This window comes from Schistocerca americana, chromosome 5 (assembly GCF_021461395.2).
Source record: "Schistocerca americana isolate TAMUIC-IGC-003095 chromosome 5, iqSchAmer2.1, whole genome shotgun sequence".
Lineage (NCBI taxonomy): Eukaryota > Metazoa > Arthropoda > Insecta > Orthoptera > Acrididae > Schistocerca > Schistocerca americana.
The window spans coordinates 49,492,755-49,518,345 of NC_060123.1; the positions used below are offsets into that span (position 1 = coordinate 49,492,755).

Genomic DNA, 25,591 nt, shown 5'->3' on the forward strand with positions numbered 1-25,591 from the left:
GAAGACTACAACTATTTTTAAATTTTTTTTGAAATGTGTTCTACATGGGCGTGACCCACTGTGGCGCTGTTAAGCTGCTGTCAAATGGTGTTATTATTAACGTCCGTGTTCATCAGGTACATTTTAGTGATGTGAGATAAAGTATGTGTTGTGGTTAACCTGTGATGGTTCAATATATATCGCTGGTGTGATTGTCGATTGTTTCATGTTTATTTACTCTGTCGTTATCTCGAAAATATTCGTAATTAATTCTGTTTCTTGAGTCTCTGTTTTGTTGAAGTATAATAATGAGTAAAAGTAAAGTTATTAGAAATCCTCTGAAGGCTTTTAAGAAAAGGAGAAATGTTGGAAAGCCAAAGGTATGTGTTATTACTGTAAACAATAAAGACGATAACCAAGTGAGTGAACCTAACCTCTCAAGTACACCTGCAATAGCAGTCAAAGTGGGAAAGAAAATACTTCACAGAAGAAGCTTGGTTCAATGAGTGAAACCTATGAATGTTTTATGGGCGAATCGGATGTGAATGAAATATTTGATATGTCGGTTCTCAAAGGAATTTTTTCAAACTGTGTAAGATGTATTCATTGTAGTGAAGTTGGTCTGGAACTCTCCATAATAAAGCACGTAGGACTTGCTAGTGAAATACAACTGAAATGTGATAAGTGTTCATACATGACCACCTTTTGGAACAGTGTTGCAGTAACTGCAACTGAAGAAAATGGTAGCAAAATCTACGAACACAACATTAGATTTGTTTATTCCTTGCGTTCAGTTGGTAAGGGTGCTACTGCAGGTGCAATTTTCTGTGGCATCATGAATCTTCCAAATCCCCCAACCAAGTTTACGACCTATAATAAATTAATAGGGTCTAAAGTAGAAGATGTCTGTATAGAATCTATGAAGAACGCTGTGAAAGAGGCTGTAATGGAAAATAATGGTAACAGAGATTTGACTGCAGCATTCGATGGTACCTGGCATAAACGGGGACACACATCTCTTCATGGTGTAGTATCTACCACCAGTATGTATACAGGGAAAGTTTTAGATGTAGCAGTAATATCAAAGTATTGTAGATGTCCACAAAAATATGAAGGTACGCATGAAAATAATTGCAAAGCTAACTATAGTAGCAGTAGTGGAGGAATGGAAGTGGCTGGTGTTGCCAGTATATTCCAGCGTTCTGAGGCGTGTGATAAAGTGCGATATGTTAATTACCTTGGTGACGGTGATTATAAAAGTTTCAAACATGTTCAAGGACTGAAGCCCTATGGTGATGATGTTATAGTGCAGAAATTTGAGTGTATTGGACACGTACAGAAGCGAATGGGAACAAGACTTCGGCGACTGAAAGCTTCGTACACAAAACAAAAACTCAGTGATGGTAAAGGGTTGGATGGGAAGGGAAGGTTAACTGACAGTGTAATTGACAAAATACTGAACTATTATGGAATGGCTATTAGGCAAAATACACAAAGTGTCGACGAAATGAAGAAGGCTGTTTGGGCTCTTTTTTTTTCATACTTCTTCAACCGATGAAAATCCCCAACATAGCTTGTGTCCCAAAGAAGAAGACAGTTGGTGTAAATATAACAAAGGATTGCTAACTGGTGAAGTGTACACTCATAAGCATTGTCTGCCTCATGCAATAATGGAGGTGATAAAACCTATTTTCAGAGTCTTAGCAACACCTACTGTTGAAAAAGTGTATTCACGGAAAAATTCAAAACCCCAATGAAAGTGTAAATAGTGTTATATGGTCGAGAATCCCCAAGACTGTATTTGTTGGAATAGAAACACTTCACTTTGGTGTGTATGATGCTGTTGCGACTTTCAATGATGGCAACATTGTAAGGTGCAAGGTATTTAGAAATATGGGAATGAAGATAGGTTCTAACAGGGTACGAGCGATGCTTGCTTTAGACAAGGAATGCCTTCGGGCTGCAGAAAGGGCTGTAAAGAGTCTAGAAATACAAGCAAGAGGAAACAGGAGGAGGAACAAGAGGAAGCTGGAGGAGGAGTTTGCAGAGGATGAAGATAATCCATCCTGTGGGCCTGGAATGCGCTAAAAAGTTAATCCAATCTTTGTCGCTCGATTCCCAAAACTTTTATTTTCTCATACTAATTACATGTTTTCTAAGGATCTTCCAAACATATTTGTTTTAAACTTTCAGTAAATGTTACACAGTAGCTTCTGCATAATTTAACACAGCCTTTTTCCAAAAAACTGTATATTTTTGAATATATAAATAAAAAATTGCAAAAAAATGTTGTGAATTTTCATTACAATTGAAAAAAATCATCTTTAATAACTGAACTAAAATTTTGTAAAATCCCTGTGTTAAGTTGTAGCCCATATTCCAATAAATAATCTGTAAAAAGTTCAACTTCCTACCTCAAATACTTTGTGAGGAAAGATGTAATTTATAAGCGTTATTTTAACATTGCAAGTACAGGGCGTTCCGGAGCCCCTTAATGGTTGCTGGTAACTTATTGAAAATATGCATTGCTGAATACTGGACTCCTTTCTGGGCAAGAGTAAGTGATTTTAAATCTTTATCTATATTGTTCTTATTCCTAGTATTGATACTGTGTACTAAGCAGTTAGTTGGAAAAAGAGATGTATTATTTACAACAAACTTCATTAAGGAATAAATATACTGACAAGCTGTGATTAATATGCCCAATTCTTTGAATATGTTTCGACATGATGTTCTTGGATTTACACTACTCATTACTCTTATTATAGGCTTCTGTACTCTAAAAAATTTTTCTCTGTTGGTGGAGTTACCCCAAAATATGATACCATGTGACATAATGGAGTGAAAATAAGCAAAATATGCCAGTTTTTCAATATTAATATCTCCTATGTCTGACATCATTCGCATTGCAAACACAGACTTGTTTAGGCGCTTTAGCAGTTCGTTAGTAGGTCTATGTTGCTCCCACCTGAATTTATCATCAAGTTGTAATCCCAAGAATTTTACACTCTCAACTTCTCCTATTTCCATGTCATCATATTTTATACACACACCAGAAGGAAATCTCTTGAAGGTTCTGAACTGCATATAGTGGGTCTTTTCGAAGTTTAATGGTAGTGAATTGGCTATGAACCACTTGTCAGTAAAAATTTGATTAGCTGCCCTTTCTAAATTTAAATTTAATTTACTGTTTATTGCAATATTTGTTTCATCTGCAAATAAGACATACATGGCATCTGGTAATGTAACAGATGACAGGTCATTAATATACACAAGAAACAGTAGTAGACCTAGTATGGAACCTTGGGGAACACCACATGTAATTTCTTCCCAGTCAGATGATGTCTGATTGCCTACTGCTGAAGTGTTACGTAATGACACCCTTTGTTTTCTTCTAGTAAGATATTACTGAAACCACACTCGTGTTGCAGGATGTGGCCGGTGCTGGGCGTGGCGCTGGCGACCTTCCTGTGCCTGTCCATCTGCTTCTCCTGCTGCAAGGTCTACTTCATCCGCAGGCGCATGGAGGACGAGGCAGCTGCCACCAGGGCCAGGGCGGCGCGCGGAAACCTCTCCTCCCGTGAGTTCCTTTCTCACCCGCCCACCTGCCTTTGCCATCGATCTGTACTGCACTTCGTAATTGTCATGTTAATAATGCCACCTGTTCATCCTACGAACGTTTTGTAAAATGGTATTCAAAAAGTTCTGATGATTTTATTCCCGACGTATAGCCGACGCCAGCGCCGTAGCTACGGTGGCATCTTGAACTAACAACAGTAAACAAGAAATGTGCACTCGTCCAGCCAGCGTGAGCACGCTGTGTTAAGTAGTGGACGTGCCGCAAAGCTGTCTCAATGTCGTTGAGTAGGATATTGTAATGGTGTAATTTCAGTACCGCTGTGCAGCATATCGTAATGTAGTAGCAGACACACTAAGACAAAAAAAGAATAACGGCGCACCACAAAGGAATCATCCGAATGGGACATAAATCGGTAGATGTGATGTACATATGTTGTTGCTGTTGTTGTTGTTGTTGTTGTGATCTTTACACTGGTTTTATGCAACTCTCCATGCTACTCAATCCTGTGCAAGCTTCTTCATCTCCCAGTAACTACTGAAACCTATATCCTTCTCAATGTGCTTAGTGTATTCATCCCTTGGACTCCCTCTATGACTTTTACCCTCCGCACTTCCCTCCAGTACTAAATTGGTAAACCCTTGGTGCCTCAGAACATGTCCTACCGATCTATCCCTTCCACTAGTCAAGTTGTGCCACAAATTCCTCTTCTCCCCAATTTTATTTAGTACCTCCTCATTAGTTACGTGGTCTACCCATCTAATCTTCACCATTCTTCTGTAGCGCAACACTTCGAAAGCTTCTATTCTCTCCTTGTCCAAATTATTTATCGTCCACGTTTCACTTCCATACATGGCTACACTCCATACAAATACTTTCAGAAACGACTTCCTGACACTTAAATCTATACTCGATGTTAACAAATTCCTCTTCTTCAGAAACGCTTTCCTTGCCATTGCCAGTCTACATTTTATATCCTCTCTACTTCGACCATCAACAGTTATTTTCCTCCCCAAATAGCATAACTCATTTACTACTTTAAGTGTCTCATTACCTAATCTAATTTCCTCAGCATCACCCCACTTAATTCGACTCCATTCCATTATCCTCGTTTTGCTTTTATTGATGTTCTTAAATCCTCCTTTCAAGACACTGACCATTCCGTTCAACTGCTCTTCCAGGTCCTCTGCTGTCTCTGAGGGAATTACAATGTCGCTGGCAAATTATCGAATTATTTATTTCTTCTCCATGGATTTTAATTCCTACTCCGAATTTATCTTTTGTTTTCTTTACTGCTTCCTCAACGTACTGATTGAATAACCTCGGGGATAGGCTACAGCCCTGTCTCACTCCTTTCCTAACCACTGCTTCCCTTTCATGCCCTCGACTCTTATAACTACCATCTGGTTTCTGTACTAATTGTAAATAGCCTCTCGCTCCCTTTATTTTACCCCTGCCGCCTTCAGAATTTGAAAGAGAGTATTCTAGTCAACATTGTTAAAAGCTTTCTCTAAGTCTACAAATGCTAGAAACGTAGGTTTGCCTTTCCTTAATCAACCTTCTAAGATAAGTCGTAGGGTCAGTACTGTCTCACGTGTTCCACCATTTCTACAGAATCTAGACTGATCTTCCCCAGGGTCGGCTTCTATCAGTTTTTCCATTCGTCTGTAAAGAATTCGCGTTAGTATTTTGCACCCATGACTTATTAACCTAATAGTTCGGTAATTTTCACATCTTCCAAACAAATGATTACAATTTCCGAAAAATTGGATGATTTATTAAAGAGAAAGCTCTAGAAATAGTTCAAGTCAATACCGCATTGGTCCACCTCTGACCCTGAAACAAGCAGTTATTTGGCTTGGCATTGATTGATATTGTTGAATGTATTCCTGAGGTACATCTTGCCATTGTGACAGATTCTGTCCAATTGGAGCATTATATCGTCAAAATCCCGACGTGGTTTGACAGCCTTATCTAAACATTCTCAACTGGTGATAGATCCGAAGTTTGGCAAGCAGTACAAACTCTCGCCATCTGTGGGCCGGCGTTATTTTGCTGCATTGCAAGCCAAGGTCGGCTTGCTATGAAGGGCAACAAAAATATCGTCGACTTATCGCTGTGCTCTAAAGGTGCTATGGATGACAACCAAAGGGGTCCTGCTATGAAAAAAAATGGTATTCCTGGTTCTCTGGCCGTATGACGGGCAACAGACACGCTCGTATTCCATCGCTGTTTGGGGCATTTCCAGACATGTCTTCCGCCTGTACTCTCATAGATTGGAGTGTGAGGTGAATTCAGGTTCTAAGGCCTCCGATTTTTTTCTTTGGACTGGAAAGAGATAGAAACATGCGCATTGTTTTAAAATGAGGCCGCGTTCATTGTCAATACGTCCCAGAGATGGCAGCACCGTACGGCAGATGGAATTTTACCGCCAGCGGCGAGAATGAGAACTGTTTTAAATACTTAAAATGGCGACGTTTTCCTTCCTTGAACAGCGTGCAATCATTCGCTTTCTGTATTTTCGTGATGTGAAACCAATTGAAATTCATCGACAGTTGAGGGAGATATGTGGTGATGGAGTTATGGATGTGTCGAAAGTGCGTTCGTGGGTGCGACAGTTTAATGAAGGCAGAACATTGTGTGACAACAAACCGAAACAACCTCGGGCTCGCACAAGCCGGTCTCACGACATGATCGAGAAAGTGGAGAGAATTGTTTTGAGGGATCACCGGATGACCGTTGAACAGATCGCCTCCAGAATTAGCATTTCTGTGTGTTCTGTACACACAATCCTGCATGACGACCCGAAAATGCGAAAAGTGTCATCCAGGTGGGTGCCACGAGTGCTGACGGACGACCATATGGCTGCCCGTGTGGCATGTTGCCAAGCAATGTTGACGCGCAACGACACCACGAATGGGACTTTCTTTTCGTCGGTTGTGACAATGGATGAGACGTGGATGCCATTTTTCAATCCAGAAACAAAGCGCGAGTCAGCTCAATAGAAGCACACAGATTCACCGCCACCAAAAAAATTTCGGGTAACCGCCAGTGCTGAAAAAATGATGGTGTCCATGTTCTGGGACAGCGAGGGAGTAATCCTTACCCATTGCATTCCAAAGGGCACTACGGTAACAGGTGCATCCTACGAAAATGTTTTGAAGAACAAATTCCTTCCTGCACTGCAACAGAAACGTCCGGGAAGGGCTGCGCGTGTGCTGTTTCACCAAGACAACGCACCCGCACATCGAGCTAAAGTTACGCAACAGTTTCTTCGTGATAACAACCTTGAAGTGATTCCTCATGCTCCCTACTCACCTGACCTGGCTCCTAGTGACTTTTGGTTTTTTCCAACAATGAAAGACACTCTCCGTGGCCGCACATTCACCAGCCGTGCTGCTATTCCCTCAGAGATTTTCCGGTGGTCAAAACAGACTCCTAAAGAAGCCTTCGCCGCTGCCATGGAATCATGGCGTCAGCGTTGTGAAACATGTGTACGCCTGCAGGGCGATTACGTCGAGAAGTAACGCCAGTTTCATCGATTTCGGGTGAGTAGTTAATTAGAAAAAAAGTCGGAGGCCTTAGAACTTGATTGCACCTCGTAGAATTGTCTTCAGTGATGAGTCCCGCTTCGAACTGAACCTTGATGACCGAAAACGCGTCTAGAGATAATGCTCTCCCGCACAAGGTGAGAGTTTGTACTGCTTGCCTTTGTGCTTGCCGAACTCCAATTCGACCAGCAAGGTCGCCAGACCTCTTCCCAATTGACAACGTTTGGAGCATTATTGGCAGCGCCCTCCAACCACGTTGGGATTTTGACGATCAAGAGGATATCCAACAGCTCTGTCAATCACTGCCAATCCGAGTAACTGCTTGCATAGGTGCCAGAGGTGATCCGAACGCTATTGACTTGCTCACTTTATGAAGCTGTTTCTCTTGAATAAATTATCCTACACTGCTAATATTTAAATTTTGTTCGTCTGTACATGTACATCGCATCTACCGACCTCGGTCCTATTCGGATAATCCCTCCGTGGTGTGCCCCTTCTTTATTTCTGTTTTTTGTTCAAATGGTTCAAATGGCTCTAAGCACTATGGGACTTAACATTTGAGGCCATCAGTCCTCTAGACTTAGAACTACTTTAACCTGACTAACCTAAGGACATCACACACATCCGTGCCCGAGGCAGGATTCGAACCTGCGACCGTAGCAGCCGCGCGCTTCTGGACTGAAGCGCCTAGAACAGCTCGGCCACAGCGGCCGGCCTTTTTTTTGGTCTTAAATAAAGCGTTGAAGATATTACCCAGACTTTTCTGGAGACTAGAAATCTACTGTGGAGGAACCAGCATGGGTTTCGAAAAAGACAATCGTGTGAAACCCAGCTCGCGCTATTCGTCCACGAGACTCAGAGGACCATAGACACGGGTTCCCAGGTAGATGCCGTGTTTCTTGACTTCCGCAAGGCGTTTGATACAGTTCCCCACAGTCGTGTAATCAACAAAGTAAGAGCATATGGACTATGAGACCAATTGTGTGATAGGATTGAAGAGTTCCTAGATAACAGAGCGTAGCATGTTATTCTCAATGGAGGGAAGTCATCCGGAGTAAGAGTGATTTCAGGTGTGCTGCACGGGAATGTCGTAGGACCGTTGCTATTCACAATATACGCAAATGACCTTGTGGATAAAAAATGGTTCAAATCGCTCTGAGCACTGTGGGACTTAACTTCTGAGGTCATCAGTCCATACAACTTAGAACTACTTAAACCTAACTAACCTAAGGACATCACACACATCCATGCCAGTGGCAGGATTCGAACCTGCGACCGTAGCGGTCGCGCGGTTTCAGACTGAAGCGCCTAGTTCAGCAGAAATTTTTTGCAAAAGACCTAACGATATTCAGAAAATATAGGCTAAATACAGTTGACAGAGGCGTCTTTGATACTGCTAGAAGTAGTTTATCTTGTAGCGAAATTGAAATACACAGTCCCTGTGAGTTAGTATGGGTAGAGGTCATTGACAACCGGAATAAAATAATGATTGGATCCTTTTATCAACCTCCCAGCTCAGATGATACAATTTATGAAACATTCGAAGGGTGTTTGAGTATAATTTCAAACGCGTATCGGATTCATAGAACTATAGTTATTGGTGACTTCAATTTACCCTCGATATGTTGTCGAAAATATATGTTTTAAGTCCGGAGGTAGCATAAAACGCGTTTTCTGATAATTATTTCTAGGAGTTAGTTTACGAGCCCACTCGAACAGTGAACGGTTGTGAAAACACACTTAAACTGTAACAACAAATAATCCTGAGCCAATAACGATCATCAAAACGGGTACAGGTGTTAGTGAACTCAGCGTTGTGTAGCGATACTGAATACCGTGACTCCTAAATCCTCTAAAAATAAAGGAAAAATGTAGCTGTTCAAACAAGGAAATAAAAATTCGCTTCACACCGTCCTGAGAGATAATCTTCACTCCTTCCTAATTAACAATGTAAATGTTGACCAGATGCGGCTTCAATGCAAAGAAATATTATCGACAGCAACTGAAAGAGTTATCCCGGTACCAAGTGAATTAATAAAAGAACGAGCTGGTCCTCCATGGTACACAAAATGTGTCAGACTTCTGTTGCAGAAACAACGAAAGAAGCAAACTAAATGCAAACGAACGCAAAATTCCCTAGATTCGCGATCTTTTACAGAAGTTCGAAATTTAGCGTGGACTTGAATACTTGTAATAGTTTCCGCAGTGAAATTCGTCTCGAAAACTGGCAGAAAATCCAAAGAGATTCTGGTTGTATGTAAAATATGCTAGCGGCAAGACACGATTAATGCCTGTCCTGAGTGATAACAATGGAAATACTATCGATGACAGTGCTATTAAAACGGAGTTGCTAAACACAGGCTTCCCAAATTCCTTCACCAAAGAAGACGAGGTAAACATTCCAGAATTCGAATCAAGTACAGCTGCCATCATGAATAACTTAGAAGTAGATATCCCCAGAGTTGTGAAGCAACTAAAATCACTCAATAAAAGCAAGTCTTTCTTTCCAGACTCCATACCTATTAGGTTCCTTTCAGAGAATGCTGACACAATAGGTACATACATAACAATCAATAAAGGCAATATGGAGTAATCTACTAAATTACAGGTCCATATCATTACCATCGATATGAAACAGGATTCTGGAACATACATTATGTTCGAACATTATGAATTACCTCGAAGAGAACCGTCTACTGACACACAGTCAATACGGATTTAGAAAAAATCGTTCTTGTGAAACACAACTAGCTCTTCACTCACAGGAAATGTTGAATGCTATTGACAAGGGATTTCAAATTTATTCCGTATTTCTAGTTTTCCAGAAGGCTTTTGACACCGTACCTCTTCGTGATTTCCTGTCGGAGAAGCCACAGTTAGTAAACGACGGAGAGTTATGGAGTAAAACAGAAGTGCTTTCTGGAAATTCCCAAGGTAATGATGCCAAAATTGGCAATTGACCCTAAATAATGAAAAGTGTGAAGTCATCCATATGAGTGCTAAAAGGAATCCGTTACACTTCGGTTACTTGAAAAATCAATGAAATCTAAAGGCCCCAAATTCAATTAAATATCTAGGAATTACAATTACGAACAAATTGAGTTGAAAGAAACTTAGAAAATGTTGTGCGTAAGGCGAACCAATGACTGTCTTTTATCGGTAGACCACTTGGAAGATGCAACACATCTACTAAAGAGACTCCGCACACTACGCTTGTCCGTCCTTTTCTGAAATAGTGCTGCGTGGCGTGGGATCCTTACCAGATAGGATTAACGATGTACACCGAGAAAGTTCAAAGAAGGAAACTATGTTTTGTTTTATCGAGAAATAGATGACATCATCAAATCAAATGGCGTTTCGCGTGGCGGAGGGATCTGCTCTCGAAATTTCAATCTCCTGCTTTGTTCTCGGGATGCAAAAATGTTTTGAGGCCGACCTACATTGGGAGAAACAATCATCTTAATAAAATAAGAGAAATCAGAGCTCGCACGGGGAGATATAGATGCTCGTTTCTCCGGGCACTGTTCAAGAGCGGAATAGCAGAGAATTATTGTGAAGGTGATTCGATGAACCATCTGGCATTTAAGTGCGCTTTGAAGGGTAGCCTTGTAGATGTAGTTGTTAAAAAATGGCGTAATATGCGCATTACTTTTGAATTAACAACATCCGAATGTAGGCACAATTTACACAGATATTTCATATTGATACATTTGTGTACTTGATTTACATGTCAGGCTAGTTATAAATAAACCTGTAATAAGTTGGATTTGTAGTATTAAGCATCGTTCTAGTTACTGAAATAGTGTATCGTGTTATTTACTAGCAATGAAATCTAGCCCTGACCAGTCCCATTACGAGATGAGGCTTTAATTTATAGTGATTACAAGAATTTGACAATTTTTCACTCAAAATCGACATTAAAAGGAACGTACGGAGACAGGAACCTAGTTTAAATATCCTTTTGGATTGTACGCGTCACTTATCACGTCCCAGCAGGCTCATGGTAAAGTCGTCACAGTCCTGCTGTTACACAGTGCGCATGATCATCACCGCCAAGGAAATCAATGTTGGTGGAACTTGGCACTTCTCGTCGCTAGACATACGAGGGCATGTTGAAATGTAACGTCTCTGAATTTTTCACGTGAAAACTCTCAAAACTTTTTAAGTAAAATAAACTTTATTAACATTCTACATCTGTATTTTTCATGTCTACATATTCATTTCTCAACTTAGTCACGTTGGCGACGAATACATTTCTCAACGAGATACCGTCACTGCTGAATGTTTGATTTTGTTGTTGGAGCCACAATCTCACCTCTGCTTACGCCGCTCAATCACTACCAAAGTGAAGTCCTCGAAGGTTTGGAAAATAGGTGAAAACTGGATGAAACCACGTCGGGACTGCATGGTTGATGATAGATGACAGCGAACCCAAGGCGTCGGATTGTTCCAGACATCGCTGCATTGTCATCCTGAAGGAAGGAGTGCTCTATATGTGTACGAACTCTTGGAATTCGAAACTGGATTACGTTACACACCGCCAAGCTACACGCTACAATTCAAATCCCTCTAGTGGCAGAGCTTGCAGATATGTATACATGAAGAATAAAGACGTAGGATGTTAATTAGCTTTATTTAATAAGCTTTAGCAGCTTTCACATACAAAATTTTATGGCATTACTTTTCAGCACATTCTCATACATACAAACTCCAAACGAGCCGTATTACAGCGTGTGATGTGTGTGTCTGCAGCAGTACTAGAGAGCAATATCAAAACATTTCTTCTGAGAGACATCGCATAAAATTGCTGTTGGCTGTGATTCAGTTGTCAGTGTTGTAATACGTAAGATAAATATTATAGTTGTAGTATTGTGAACTTGTCTACAGTCGGTAGTAAAGGCATAGTCTTTAATATGTTAGATGTGGCGATTCTCAGACCAGACGCTACTGGCAGTAGCAGATTAGGAAGAAAGATCGACACACAACCTTCTCTTAAAAAACCAGTAAAATTTCATGTGCTCCTTGAAGTACAATAACTGTTGTAGAATATAATCTTATCATTACAAATTTACCTGAATTAATTTAAAGAAAAGACGAGAACCTCTGCTAAAATTCAAGAAAGAATATCTTTATTATCATTACTTTATTATAAATTATGTTTTTTAAAAAAAGACAAGAAACACTACTGAAATTTGACAAGTAAGATCGTTGTAATCAGCAGTCTACCAGAAACTATTTTTTTAAAGAACTGGACCAGGTAAATCTGCCAGTCACGTACAACTAATATGATTACGATATTGTTCACGCTGACCGGCACCTTAAAATCATCTCATAATTAAAATTCAAACCCTCCAAAGAATTAAGAGCAACACAGCTGAAGTACAGTACATAAAAACGTTAAACGTTAACCGTTTCAATAACAATTCCGTTGTATCAATACCTCTTGTAACAATTACTGCGAATTTACTATGGAAGCTTTGCAAGTCGGTATCTATTACCTTCGGTTATCCACATCAACAAGTAGCAGGATCCATAGACATGCCACTTGTACACGTCACCAAGAATGTTTTTGTTACTGAAGTGCGGAGCCTTCTCCGAAACTTAAGTACTTTTGGAAAAGTTAAAATGATTGTATTACACTCACGCTCAACACAGGTTTGATTCCTGTACTCTGAAACAAGATATCAGACCCCACTAACTGCTCACTATCGTGAGGAGCAAAACGAGGAAGATAATCATGAAACAATCACGTATAACTGGTATTATTCTTGTCTGACAAAGGCTGCATTAATATCGGAAGATCCACAACTTGCACTGCCTTACATATTAGGTTGGTTCATAAGTTTGTAGCTATTTTGTTTTGCATGTTGGTATTGCGGTTGCTACGGGTTTATTTATCGATTTTCATTTTTTATTTGTAATTCACTGTTGCTATTTGAGTTTGCATATTGTCATTTTGTCGTTTGGAGATACTGAGTAGAGCTGTGAACGCTAGAAAATGTAGTGCCAAGTGGAGAAATCGCAACAGTTCCGACATATTCTTCTGTTTGATTTCAATAGAGGAGTGACAGCTGCGGAGGCAGACAGACACATTTTACGCCGTGTATGGGGATAATGCCACTGGACAGAGCACGGCAAGACAACGCTTTTCTCGTTTTAAGGAGCATCGCTTTGACATTAGTTGTAACCTCCCCCTCACTTATCGACCTTAATGACAGTGAAAAATTAAACCGCGCGTACCTAATGGAAATTTGGGAAAAGCAATCGTCACCGAAGTTAACCTGTCGGTAAAGAGGGAGGAAGTGTTACATGTAAATGAAAGGAAAAATGCAAATGAAATTGGTGGAAATTAATTTTGAAAAGGGGTAAAGTTTATAAAGACAGTAAATGGGCGGTCGTTACGTTAACAATTAACAGGCGTTAGTTAGATATCTGAGATTTGGGGAAAATCACGGTCGCCAGTCCTATGGGCAACTACTATAATAACTGAAAATGGAAGATTAATGCACATATAATTAGCACTAAAAGCGTGGCAACTGAAGGTTGACACGTGTTGTGTGAAAACTGAAAGTTTGTCAGAAGTAATAAATTTCGCTACACTCCCAATTAATTTAGCAAAAGAATTAATAAAACCGGAATACTGAAAGTTAATTTCGTGACTGAAATTAGTAGCGAACTTTGTTTCTGAAGCACTACGAAATTCAATAAAATAAAGTTAGTCTTGGGCTATCTCAACAATCATTTCAATAGCTACTTGAATCTACGCAATTTAGAAATAAGAGATTTAACTTTGAACTTGAATTAAATGATTCTGAACAATTAACAACAGTAAGATTTAGTCGTACCAAGCTGAGCTGCAGTCACAGGTAAGCTAAAATATGGTAACAAAACTCGCACTCTTAATTTCAGCTTGTGTAATCTAAATACTGTAGCCAGCTATGAATACTGTAACTGAACTTTGAAATTAAAGCAGTGAAATGGAATGATATTACTTTAATGCTGGCGTCTGGATTTCAACGACACTTGGGTTCATTCCAGAAAAGGAAGCGACCCTGCTTGGTAATGCAATTGGGACAATGAGTAACAAAGGTTCATGCTAAGTTGCTGTATTTTTGTGATGCAACAGTTTTAAAAGCTGAGGTCTGCCATACAGTTCTAAAACTTTACGTGCTTCCAGTCTTCCTTGTTGGTTGATTGAAGGTTTGAAGCCGTCGATCGAGGAGGTGGCGACAGTCACTCATTGTCGGCCGTCGCTGTTGCAGAAGCTGGATGTTGCCGCGCCTCCTTCTCGACACAGTCACCAGGCGAAACGGGCTCTCGATGTGCGCCAGATAATGCTTCCCGTCCGCGACACCGTGTCAGAAACCATCATAGCGAGTCGAGTGCAATTACATGCTGCCAAACCCCGAAAGCGCGGCAACTCGCGGGAGCGTCATACAACACACCTGCTCCACCGCCCTACTCTAGCCAGACTCCCTCTGCCCGCGCTCCATGCGGCAGAGTTAACACTACCAAAGATCCTAAACACTTTGGTTCTCCACACGACCTATCGATGTAATCGTTCGATAGCATAGTTGTCCCTAGGCAAGACCCAGCGTAAAAATACAAATAGTATTTACAACACAAACCAATTATATATCGACATAAATGCGTAAATATATATATATATATATATACAAATAGTAAAACAATTGCAATATATAAAGACACAGAAATGTAATATCTTCAGGTAAAAATAAGGAAAAAGTTTTATATTACAATAGATGGAAACAGGAGTATATGCATTTCCGGCGTTACATAGTGACTCTATGTTCAGGAAGGCCATCGGAGTTTGATGGAGATCGTTTAAACACATTAACTGTGATCATTCCACCATGCTGCGACATTTTCATCCAATGGGCAACGTTCTAAAACCAGGTTTATATGTACAGTATGCTCTAAGCCAAGCTCACAAAGATGAGCTGATGGCCATATGTGCATCTCTGCTTACTCGTCATCAATTGATTCGTGAACAACATCGACAATTCCAATCCTATATCGTTACTTGTGACAAGAAATGGTGTCTTTATGCTGACATAAAGAACAAAGCAGCAACTTCCCGTACAAGGACCTGCGCGCATCCACAAAAGATGACGTAATGTAACGCATCTGCTGGAACAGCGACGGTGTGATTGTACTACGAACTGCTCTCCCGAGGTGGCACCATCTCCGCTGACACATCACCCCTGACGTTCATTGCCATCAACTGAGACGTCTTGCAGAACGCAGTCCAAAGAACAACAACCAAGACAACTGCGTGAAGTGATGCTGGTCCACGATATCGCCCGCCTGCATTCTGCCACACAGATAAGAAACGCTATACAGGAGTTGGGTTGGGAAGTCAATCAGCACCCACCTTATTCACCTGATCTTGTGCCCTCAGATTTTCGCCTTTTCCGCTCTCTGTCGAACAACCTGTATTTTTTTATTCGGTAATTCATTTCCTCTCCTAAAGACTCATTCAAAAATGTATCACAGTGTACCATTCACTGAAATACAATGTTATTAATTACATAACACATCACTGACTTTGAGCCCGGGATCACAAACTCGTCCACTTGCTGGAGTTGTCAGAAAGCTAATGAAAACCAAGTAAAAACCTAACAAAAATTGAGTTTGACTCTGCTGTACCATTTCCCAAGAGTAGAACATGCAAAGGTGCTCAATGTGGTGACCCTGCACACCGATAAACTTGTACACTCGTTGAATGAAAGAATTATTTACTGCTTCCAGTGTTTCCTGCTGAAGAGAATTACAAGCAAGCACGATACGTTCCTGTATGTCCTCTGGTGTTGTTCAAATATCACGATAGACAACGTCTTTAATGCAGCCCCAAAGAAAAAAGTCCAGAGGATTTAAATCACGAGACCTAGCAGGCCAAGCAACTGTTCCTCCTCGAGCAGTCCATATGGTAGGATACCTTCGGTTCAGAACACGAGGTGCACGCAAGGCATTATGAGCTGGACATCCATTGTATTGGTACTACATAAAGCATTACGGTTCTTAGCTGCACTTCATCCAGAAGAGAAGGAAGGTCTGAAGAAGTTGGCATACGCTGTGCCGTTTAGACTGCCATTAATGAAATAAGGGTCAATAATTATTGTAGTACCAAGCAGTCCACACCAGACGTTAACCCTCCATTGACGCTAATGTTCCACCTGTCTAAAACATCGTGGGTCGTCGCTGGACCAATAATGCATTCTCCTTTTATTTACCTGTCCTTTGTTTGAGAAGGAACATTCATCGGTAAATAGAACATTGGAGAAGAAGTTCGGGTTGGCGAGGATTTGCTGCTGTGCCCACTGACAGAACTGTGCACGATACTGAAATCATTCCCATGCAGTTCTTGATGTAGGTGTACATGGTAAGGATGGAACCGGTGACGTATAAGAATACGTTGTACACTGGTGTTCGTGTTCGAGCTGCCCTGTGCTTACATGTGGATTCATAGCAACGGAAGCGAGAACACTAACTTCGGCAGCTTCGTCTATGCGAGTGCTACGACGATTGCGTTGTCGTGGTTGAAACTTCCCGTTTCCTGAAGCGTTGCAACAAGACGAGAAAACATCCGTCGGGAAGATGGGTTCTCGTTAGGATATTGCTCTCTGTACAGTTCCTCTGCCTGCGTAGCATTTCGCCTACCTTCAACAATAACCATAAAAGAAACTTTATGTCGATGCAGTTTGTAGGACAGCCTTTACTGTATGCCTACTCTACAGGATAGTATTTAAAATGATTAAACAACTGTACTAAATTTACCCGTACATAACAAAACAGTATTGCAATTACTGTTCTGCTGACTTACAGTCCCCATAAATGAGCAGCATTTCTACTTTCCCTTCGTTGGTGTACATTCTACTCACACAACTCTTCAACTGACGATGGTTGGCGGAATGACGGATGTGTATTCTACTTATGTTTACATTTGTCCTCTGCCAACGTCAGCTCGTGTAAATATTCCATTACCCCGAGTACCAGCATTAAGCCCTGGGAGCGTCAACGTCAGTGCTGTATTACGTATTTAATAACGTTGTGTTTCAGTGAATGGCACACTGTGATACATTTTCGAATAGGTCTTTAGGAGATGAAATCGATTACCGAATAAAAAATTCAGAGTGCCATTTAAAAAAGTCATACCGCTGTTCATATTTTTGTAAACAACAAAGCTACAACGAAGGCTATCATGTTGATTGATATCCCCCTGACGGCTAAAGAACATTTGCTTCAAACATTTTTAATTTTCATCAGGATAAACATTTAGGATGGTCAAGATAAATGGGACACTATATATATATATATATATATATATATATATATATATATATATATATATATATATATATAGGGTGGTCCATTCATCATGACCGGGAGAAATATCTTGAGAAATAAGCGCCAAACGGAAAAACTACAAAGAACGAAACTTGTCTATCTTGAAGAGGGAAACCAGATGGCGCTGTGGTTGGCCCATTAGATGGCGCTACCATAGGTCAAACGGATATCAACTGCGTTTTTTTAAATAGAAACACTCATTTTTTATTACATATTCGTGTAGTACGTAAATAAATATGATGTTTTAGTTGGACCACTTTTTTCGTTTTGTGATAGATGGCGCTGTAATAGTCACAACTATATGGCTCACAATTTTAGGCGAACAGTTAGTAACAGGCAGATTTTTTTAATTAAAATACGGAACGTAGGTACGTTGGAACATTTTATTTCGGATGATCCAATGTGATGCATGTACCTTTGTGAACTTATCATTTCTCAGAACGCATGCTGTTACAGGGTGATTACCTGTAAATACCACATTAATGCAATAAATGCTCAAAATGACGTCCGTCAACCTCAGTGCATTTGCCAATACGTGTAACGACATTCCTCTCAACAGCGAGTAGTTCGCCTTCCGTAATGTTCGCACAGGCATTGACAATGCGCTGACGCATGTTGTCAGGTGTTGTCGGTGGATCACAATAACAAATATCCTTCAACTTTCCACACAGAAAGAAATTCAGAGACGTCAGATTCGGTGAACGTGCGGGCCATGATATGGTGCTTCGACGACCAATCGACCTGTCATGAAATATGCTACTTAATACTGCTTCAACCGCACGCGAGCTATGTGCCGTACATCCATCTGTTGGCAGTACATTGCCATTCTATCATGCAGTGAAACATATTATAGTAACATCGGTTGAACATTACGTAGCAAATCAGCATACATTGCTCCATTTAGATTGCCATCGATAAAATGGGGGCCAATTACCCTTCCTCCCATAATGCCGCACCATACATTAACCACCCAAGGTCGCTGAGGTTCCACTTGTCGCAGCCATCGTGGATTTCCCGTTGCCCAATAGCGCATACTATACCGGTTTACGTTACCACTGTTGGTGAATGACGCTTCGTCGCTAAATAGAACGCATGCAAAAAATCTGTCATCGTCCCGTAATTTCTGTTGTGCCCAGTGGTAGAACTGTACACGACATTCAAAGTCGTCGCCATGCAATTCGTGGAGCACAGAAATATAGTACAGCTGCAATCGATGTTGATGTAGCATTCTCAACGCCGACGTTTTTGAGATTCCCTATTCTCACGGAGTTTGTCAGCTACTGATGTGCGGATTAGCCGCGACAGCAGCTAAATCACCTACTTGGGCATCATTATTTGTTGCAGGTCGTGGTTGACTTTTCACATGTGGCTGAACACTTCCTGTATCCTTAAATAACGTAAGTATCCGGCGAACGGTCCGGACACTTGGATGATGTCGTCCAGGATACCGAGCAGCATACATAGCACACGCCCGTTGGGCATTTTGATCACAATAGCCATATATCAACACGATATCGACCTTTTCCGCAATTGGTAAACGGTACAGTTTAACACGGGTAATGTATCACAAAGCAAATACCGTCCGCACTGGCGGAATGTTACGTGATACCATGTACTTATACGTTTGTGACAATTGCAGCGCCATCTATCACAAAGCGAAAAAAGTGGTCCAACTGAAACATTCATATTTCTTTACGTACTACACGAATATGTAATAAAAAATCGGGGTTCCTATTTAAAAAAACGCAGTTGATATCCGTTTGATCTATGGTAGCGCCATCTAGCGGGCCAACCATAGCGCCATCTGGTTTCCCCCTTCCCTCTAGACGAGTTTCGTTCTTTGTAGTTTTTTCGTTTGGTGATTATTTCCTGAGATATTTGGCCCGGTCACTCTGAATGGACCACCCTGTATTATGGATGACTTAAGTCCCTGTAATGTGTATCTGCTGTGTTTATTAAACTTATGGAAAAACGTTACCAAATAATCCGACAACCTAATACGACCACTGAATGTCAGCAGTTCATAGCGTACAGAATGTGCCATAAAAATATGGAGTCACGTTGGGTCCACTTCATAATACGAAGTGTCAGTTCCCAAAGTTCCACTCAAGGGCAAATATGATTGGCACTCAAGCCTTTACATGTGTCTGTCAAACTGTTTCTGTCCGGAAGAACTCGAATCCCGTACCATACAGTCACTTCCAGAACGCAGGCGACTCTTATAAGTAACTACCTAGTCGTTGCAGTCGAGAGCGTCAACCACACATTCCCACTGCCAAGAAATAATTGCTTTTCTCCTCATTCCACACAAAAATCCACTCAAGTCACATGACACACTCTCTGCTTCGGCGATGCTGTTTCAGCGATGGTGCCAACCTTCGGCACACAGATCTTAACAACAGAGTCGTTACGGTCACTGCCGCTCATCTTCGTAAGTCCGCCTGTGAAGATGCAGTGTTCTCGAACTCGCTAGATATTCCTCACACCCAAAGCAGAAATCCTCCAAATTAACCTTAAATTAATTTCTTTGTTAAATTTTCGTAACTTATGATTACAAGACGGCATCGGTCTTCGCCTGCCTTAGTAACATAGGGCACATCAATATTCCCGCACGTAAAAAAAAAATGCATAACATTTCAGTCTGCTTGTTCCACTGCATTACGGGAGAAAGACAGGGTGACGGACGAAAATACTGCTGAAATTCATGACTTTTTCTCCGTACTTGAATATAGTAGAAAGTTGGGTTTGCTGCAATGAATAAAGCATACAACGTAGTTTTTATTGGTACTCATTGAAAAATATTTATATCTTTACTGTGTATTTGGGTTTTCCCGAGGCAGATCTGAAAGGAGGATTATATGATAGCGGAACAATCACTGGTAGCAGTTACTTCTGTAAATTATCTGGGAGTATGCGTACGGAACGATTTGAAGTGGGATGATCATATAAAATTAATTATTGGTAAGGCGGGTGCCAAGTTGAGATTCATTGGGAGAGTCCTTAGAAAATGTAGTCCATCAACAAAGGAGGTGGCTTACAAAACACTCGTTCGGCCTATACTTGAATATTGCTCATCAGTGTGGGATCCGTACCAGGTCGGGTTGACAGAGGAGATAGAGAAGATCCAAAGAAGAGCGGCGCGTTTCGTCACACAGTTATTTGGTAAGCGTGATAGCGTTACGGAGATGTTTAGCAAACTCAAGTGGCAGACTCTTCAAGAGAGGAGCTCTGCATCGCGGTATAGCTTGCTGTCCAGGTTTCGAGAGGGTGCGTTTCTGGATGAGGTATCGAATATATTGCTGCCCCCTACTTATACCTCCCGAGGAGATCACGAGTGTAAAATTAGAGAGATTAGAGCGCGCACTGAGGCTTTCCGGCAGTCGTTCTTCCCGCGAACCATACGCGAGTGGAACAAGAAAGGGAGGTAATGACAGTGGCACGTACAGTGCCCTCCGTCACACACCTTTGGGTGGCTTGCGGAGTGTAAATGTAGATGTAGATGTAGATCAACGGTAGTCGCTGTAACCACGGTTGTGGTTATCGGAAACATGATATTAACGTATCACCCTGATCCTTACAGATGTAATTTTAGTTCGTCCTAGAGATTTGCCAAATTAAACGTTTTGGGGAAATTATAGATATTTGAAAAAATGGCTGTTTTTGGACCCCTATTTTTTAATATACTAAATATCAACATAAAAAAGTCGGCAACGATGAACTGAAGGGAATTCAATTTGCTTCAAGGGAGACCAAAAATCATTAAAATCGGATGAAAATTGTAGCGTGCGCGACGACAACAACGCCGAGAACTACGGTTTTGGGAAAAAAGCGTTTAAAGATTGACAGGTATTTCTCATATAAAAAACGGACAAAGCTTGAAAGGTACGGAATATCATCGATGCTTGGTCATAGTAACTATCGCCACGGCTCGTGGATGGCCGCTTTCAGCTGCTTTGACCCGAGAAGCCCTCATTTTCGTCCTCAAAGCCCTTTTCGTCGCTGATCGCCTCGCCGCTGGCGTTTCTGTCATCACAGATTCGGCGCATCTCATCGCCGATTTTGGCACGCCGATGACGGAAGTTCCCAAAGCTCCGTTCAAGGGCAAATACGGTAGGCATTCACGCCTTTACATGTGTCTGTCATACTGTTTCTGTCCGGAAGAAGAGTACATTTATTCAGTATGGCCTACACTGAGTAGGCATACGACAAAATCTGAAGCAATGCTGACAGTCTCGCTTCGGCTGGGTATTATTTCTGGAGCGTATCTTCAGATGAGGCTATTGAAACATTCGTTCACATTTCGAGTACAACCGCTCAAACAACGCTCCAGCAGATCAGATTCACTCAAAACCCTATACATCTCACTGAAGCAACGAAGGGAACGTAAGCGAGGAACCGGTTTCCTAACGCCGAGGTATGCCGTGCACAAAATCGCTCACAGAATCGTTACTTTTTTGAGCTGGAGTATAATATTTTGGGAAATAATTCCTCAATGTATACACATTTTAATTCCGTAATAAAAAATTTCGAGGTTTTCAGTCCGTCACCCTGTCGTTCCTCCTTAAAACAAGGATTACCAGGTCTTTACGTCTACATTAATAATTTATTTGATAACATATTGTCTTTATTTAAGTAAAGAAAAGAAGATTCTCACGTTGTCTCTTTCTTATCAAACATTTGTCATACTGACGCGTAGAATTCATTGACTTTTTTAAAAAATAATTGAAAAGCCACGATCGCTTCAATATCGTTTACTAGATGACAGGTTTCAGCACTCTGAAGGTACCATCATCAGATCTGTGAAGGTATAACATAACAGGTTTGAGGGAAGGCTTACATGAGTTGACTACATACATAACAGTTATTACAGAACCACACACCTGAAACGTGGATTAACATTTATAAAACCATATGGACATCATGGCATATGACGGTAAAGTAAATACTTGTTATAAGGCTTGAAGTGTAGTTGGCCAGCTTCACCAGTAAAACTTTACTCGATGATTAACATTGTACGCCAAGCGTGTCTTCTTTGCACTCCGACTTCAGGCCACGAGTGGCCTACCAGGACCATCCGACCGCCGTGTCATCCTCAGAGGAGGATGCAGATAGGAGGGGCGTGGGGACAGCAAACTGCTCTCCCGGTCGTTATGGTGGTATTCTTGACCGAAGCAGCTACTATTCGGTTGAGTAGCTCCTCAATTGGCATCACGAGGCTGAGTGCACCCCGAAAAATGGCAACAGCGCATGGCGGCTGGATGGTCACCCATCCAAGTGTCGGCCACGCCCAACAGCGCTTAACTTCGGTGATCTCACGGGAACCGGTGTCTCCACTGCGGCAAGGCCGTTGCCGTGTCTTCTTTACGTTCTTATTTTATTCATTTTTATATTTTACAGACACATTTGTGAATGAAGCCAGAACGCTTGTCTTTTTGGTATCATAGTAATATGGTTTTTCATTATTCCCCATTCGGTGAGGCCCATGGACGAAACAAGTGCCATGCCGATGGGAGCGTACGTGGAGTCACTGTGCATCTTGGTCCACATGTCATTTACCCCCCTGTTCCTGTGCCTTTCGGTTTGCTTCTGACCTGGCATTCTTTAATTCCATGTGCCTATGCAGGTTTTCGTAGTTGATTCGTACCTTGCTCATAACGAATGTATAGATGGTGAGAGACTTTATAGCAAGTTAATATGTTCTTCTTTAGCGCTTACAATTCCTAAGACTATAGTGCCTAGACAGGTAAAGCCCAGGATACAGATTTTAATCACTCGTCACATTGGACCTAAGTCGTGTTATGAACAACTTTCTGTGTGCATATTTCTGACGTCCTTGTATGAATAAAGGTAAATTATAATATGTAGTTTTGTGAGGCGCTAATGGATAATGTCTGTGCCTCAGATGCTTTTACTTTGTAATTGACGTACTTTATAGTGGTTGTAGTACGTACAGGAAATGTACGCGCAAATGTGGGCTTTGCATGAGTATGTGACAAGCAGTTATAGTAAAGTTGTGTTTTAGTAGTAATGAGTCGTTATACCGTGGCACTGTGTATGCGCTGCTTGGACAGCGCTATCTGGTGGCCGGTTGTGAACCTCTAGAATCACAGCAGGTAAACCTGCGCGGAATAGGGCAGTGATGATAACGACCGGTGTTAGGCGAGAAGTGGTAGTTTCATCTGGTGACTTCAGTTTTATAATTTATGGATAGAACGACCATGAGAGCAGTTTTTTATTATTTTTTGTTGGTTGTGATAATGATGTTTATTAGATGGTCTGCCTCATGTGCCATGATGTCCATATAATTTTATAAATGTTAATCCACGTTTCAGGTATGTGGTTCTGTAGTAATTGTAATGTATATAGTTAACTCATGTAAGTCCTCCCTCAAACCTGTTATGTTATACCTTCACAGATCCGATGATGGCACCTTCAGAGTGCTGAAACCAGTCAGCTAGTAAGCGATATTGAAGCGATCGTGGCTTTTCAATTATTTCAAAAACAGAGTGATCGCCCCACGACACACCATGTGTTCACTGAAAACTATTATTTCGGTATAACTTCCTTGAGCTTACTGTTCAGAATTTACGATGTTTTCGGTGTTGCACCCTGCTGGCGCTACTCATATCTTCGTTTGTTTCATATAACGCGCTTCCATCGAATGGCAAAAGCTTCTCTCGGCATTCCGCGTCAAAACATCGTTCCGTACAAGCAATTAAACGAGGAAAATTTTCGCAGCATGTCCCTTATTCTTACTTAAGCCAGCTTTATTTTGTTTCCACTTCAGTATCTTGCTTATAATGTCCCAAGACTTCCATTCGGAACTTGATCCCATTCGTGTCGAAATATAATGAAGGAGAGAAAGAAAACATTAATTGTGCCTGCATATATAGACTTGTCACACCACGTCGGAACAAGTATGCCGTGACACCTCGACATCAAGACATGACCACAGTATGGAGGCGATGGATGTCATGCCTTCATACATCTACATCTACATTTACACTCCGCAAGCCACCCAGTGGTGTGTGGCGGAGGAGACTGTACATGCCACTGTCATTACCTCCCTTTCCTGTTCCGGTCGCGTATGGTTCGCGAGAAGAACGACTGCCGGAAAGCCTCAGTGCGCGCTCGAATCTCTCTAATTTTACACTCGTGATCTCCTCGGGAGGTATAAGTAGGAGGAAGCAATATATTCGATACCTCATCCAGAAACGCACCCTCTCGAAACCTGGATAGCAAGCTACACTGCGATGCAGAGCGCCTCTCTTGCAGAGTCTGCCACTTGAGTTTGCTAAACATCTCCGTAACGCTATCACGCTTACCAAATAACCCTGTGACGAAACGCGCCGCTCTTCTTTGGATCTTCTCTATCTCCTCGGTCAACCCGACCTGGTACGGATCCCACACTGGTGAGCAATGCTCAAGTATAGGTCGAACGAGTGTTTTGTAAGCCACCTCCTTTGTTGATGGACTACATTTTCTAAGGACTCTCCCAATGAATCTCAACCTGGCACCCTCCTCACCAACAATTATTACATGTAACCTAGATAGTTTGCAAATGCGATTTCCACTCTGCAGCGGAGTGTGCGCTGATATGAAACTTCCTGGCAGATTAAAACTGTGTGCCGGACCGAGACTCGAACTCGGGACATATGCCTTTCGCGGGCAAGTTCTCTGCCATCTGAGCTACCCAAGCACGACTCACGTCCCCTCCTGTACTTCCGCCAGTACCTCGTCTCCTACCTTAGCGCACACTCCGCTGCAGAGTGAAAATCTCATTCTGGAAACATCCCCCAGGCTGTGGCTAAGCCATGTCTCCGCAATATCCTTTCTTTCAGGAGTGCTAGTTCTGCAAGGTTCGCAGGAGAGCTCCTGTAAAGTTTGGAAGGTAGGAGACGAGGTACTGGCATAAGTAAAGCTGTGCGGACGGGGCGTGAGTCGTGCTTGGGTGGCTCAGATGGTAGAGTACTTTCCCGCGAAAGGCGTAGGTCCCAAGTTCGAGTCTCGGTCCGGCACACAGCTTTAATCTGTCAGGAAGTTTGAACCTAGACAGTTATCACATGTCGTCCATCCTGCGCCACCATTAATCACCCACATACAAACATTAAAGAAA

General features: G+C 41.6%; 1 protein-coding gene across 1 annotated transcript in view; it reads left to right on the forward strand.

The window, feature by feature from the left end:
* LOC124616766 (basic salivary proline-rich protein 1-like) overlaps positions 1-25,591 on the forward strand; it is a 270,539-nt gene that overhangs the window by 199,610 nt on the left and 45,338 nt on the right. Inside the window, exon 3 of the mRNA XM_047145152.1 lies at positions 3,411-3,559. Coding sequence (XP_047001108.1) covers positions 3,412-3,559 — 148 coding nt within the window. The 5' untranslated portion in view covers position 3,411. The remainder of the gene's footprint in view (positions 1-3,410; positions 3,560-25,591) is intronic.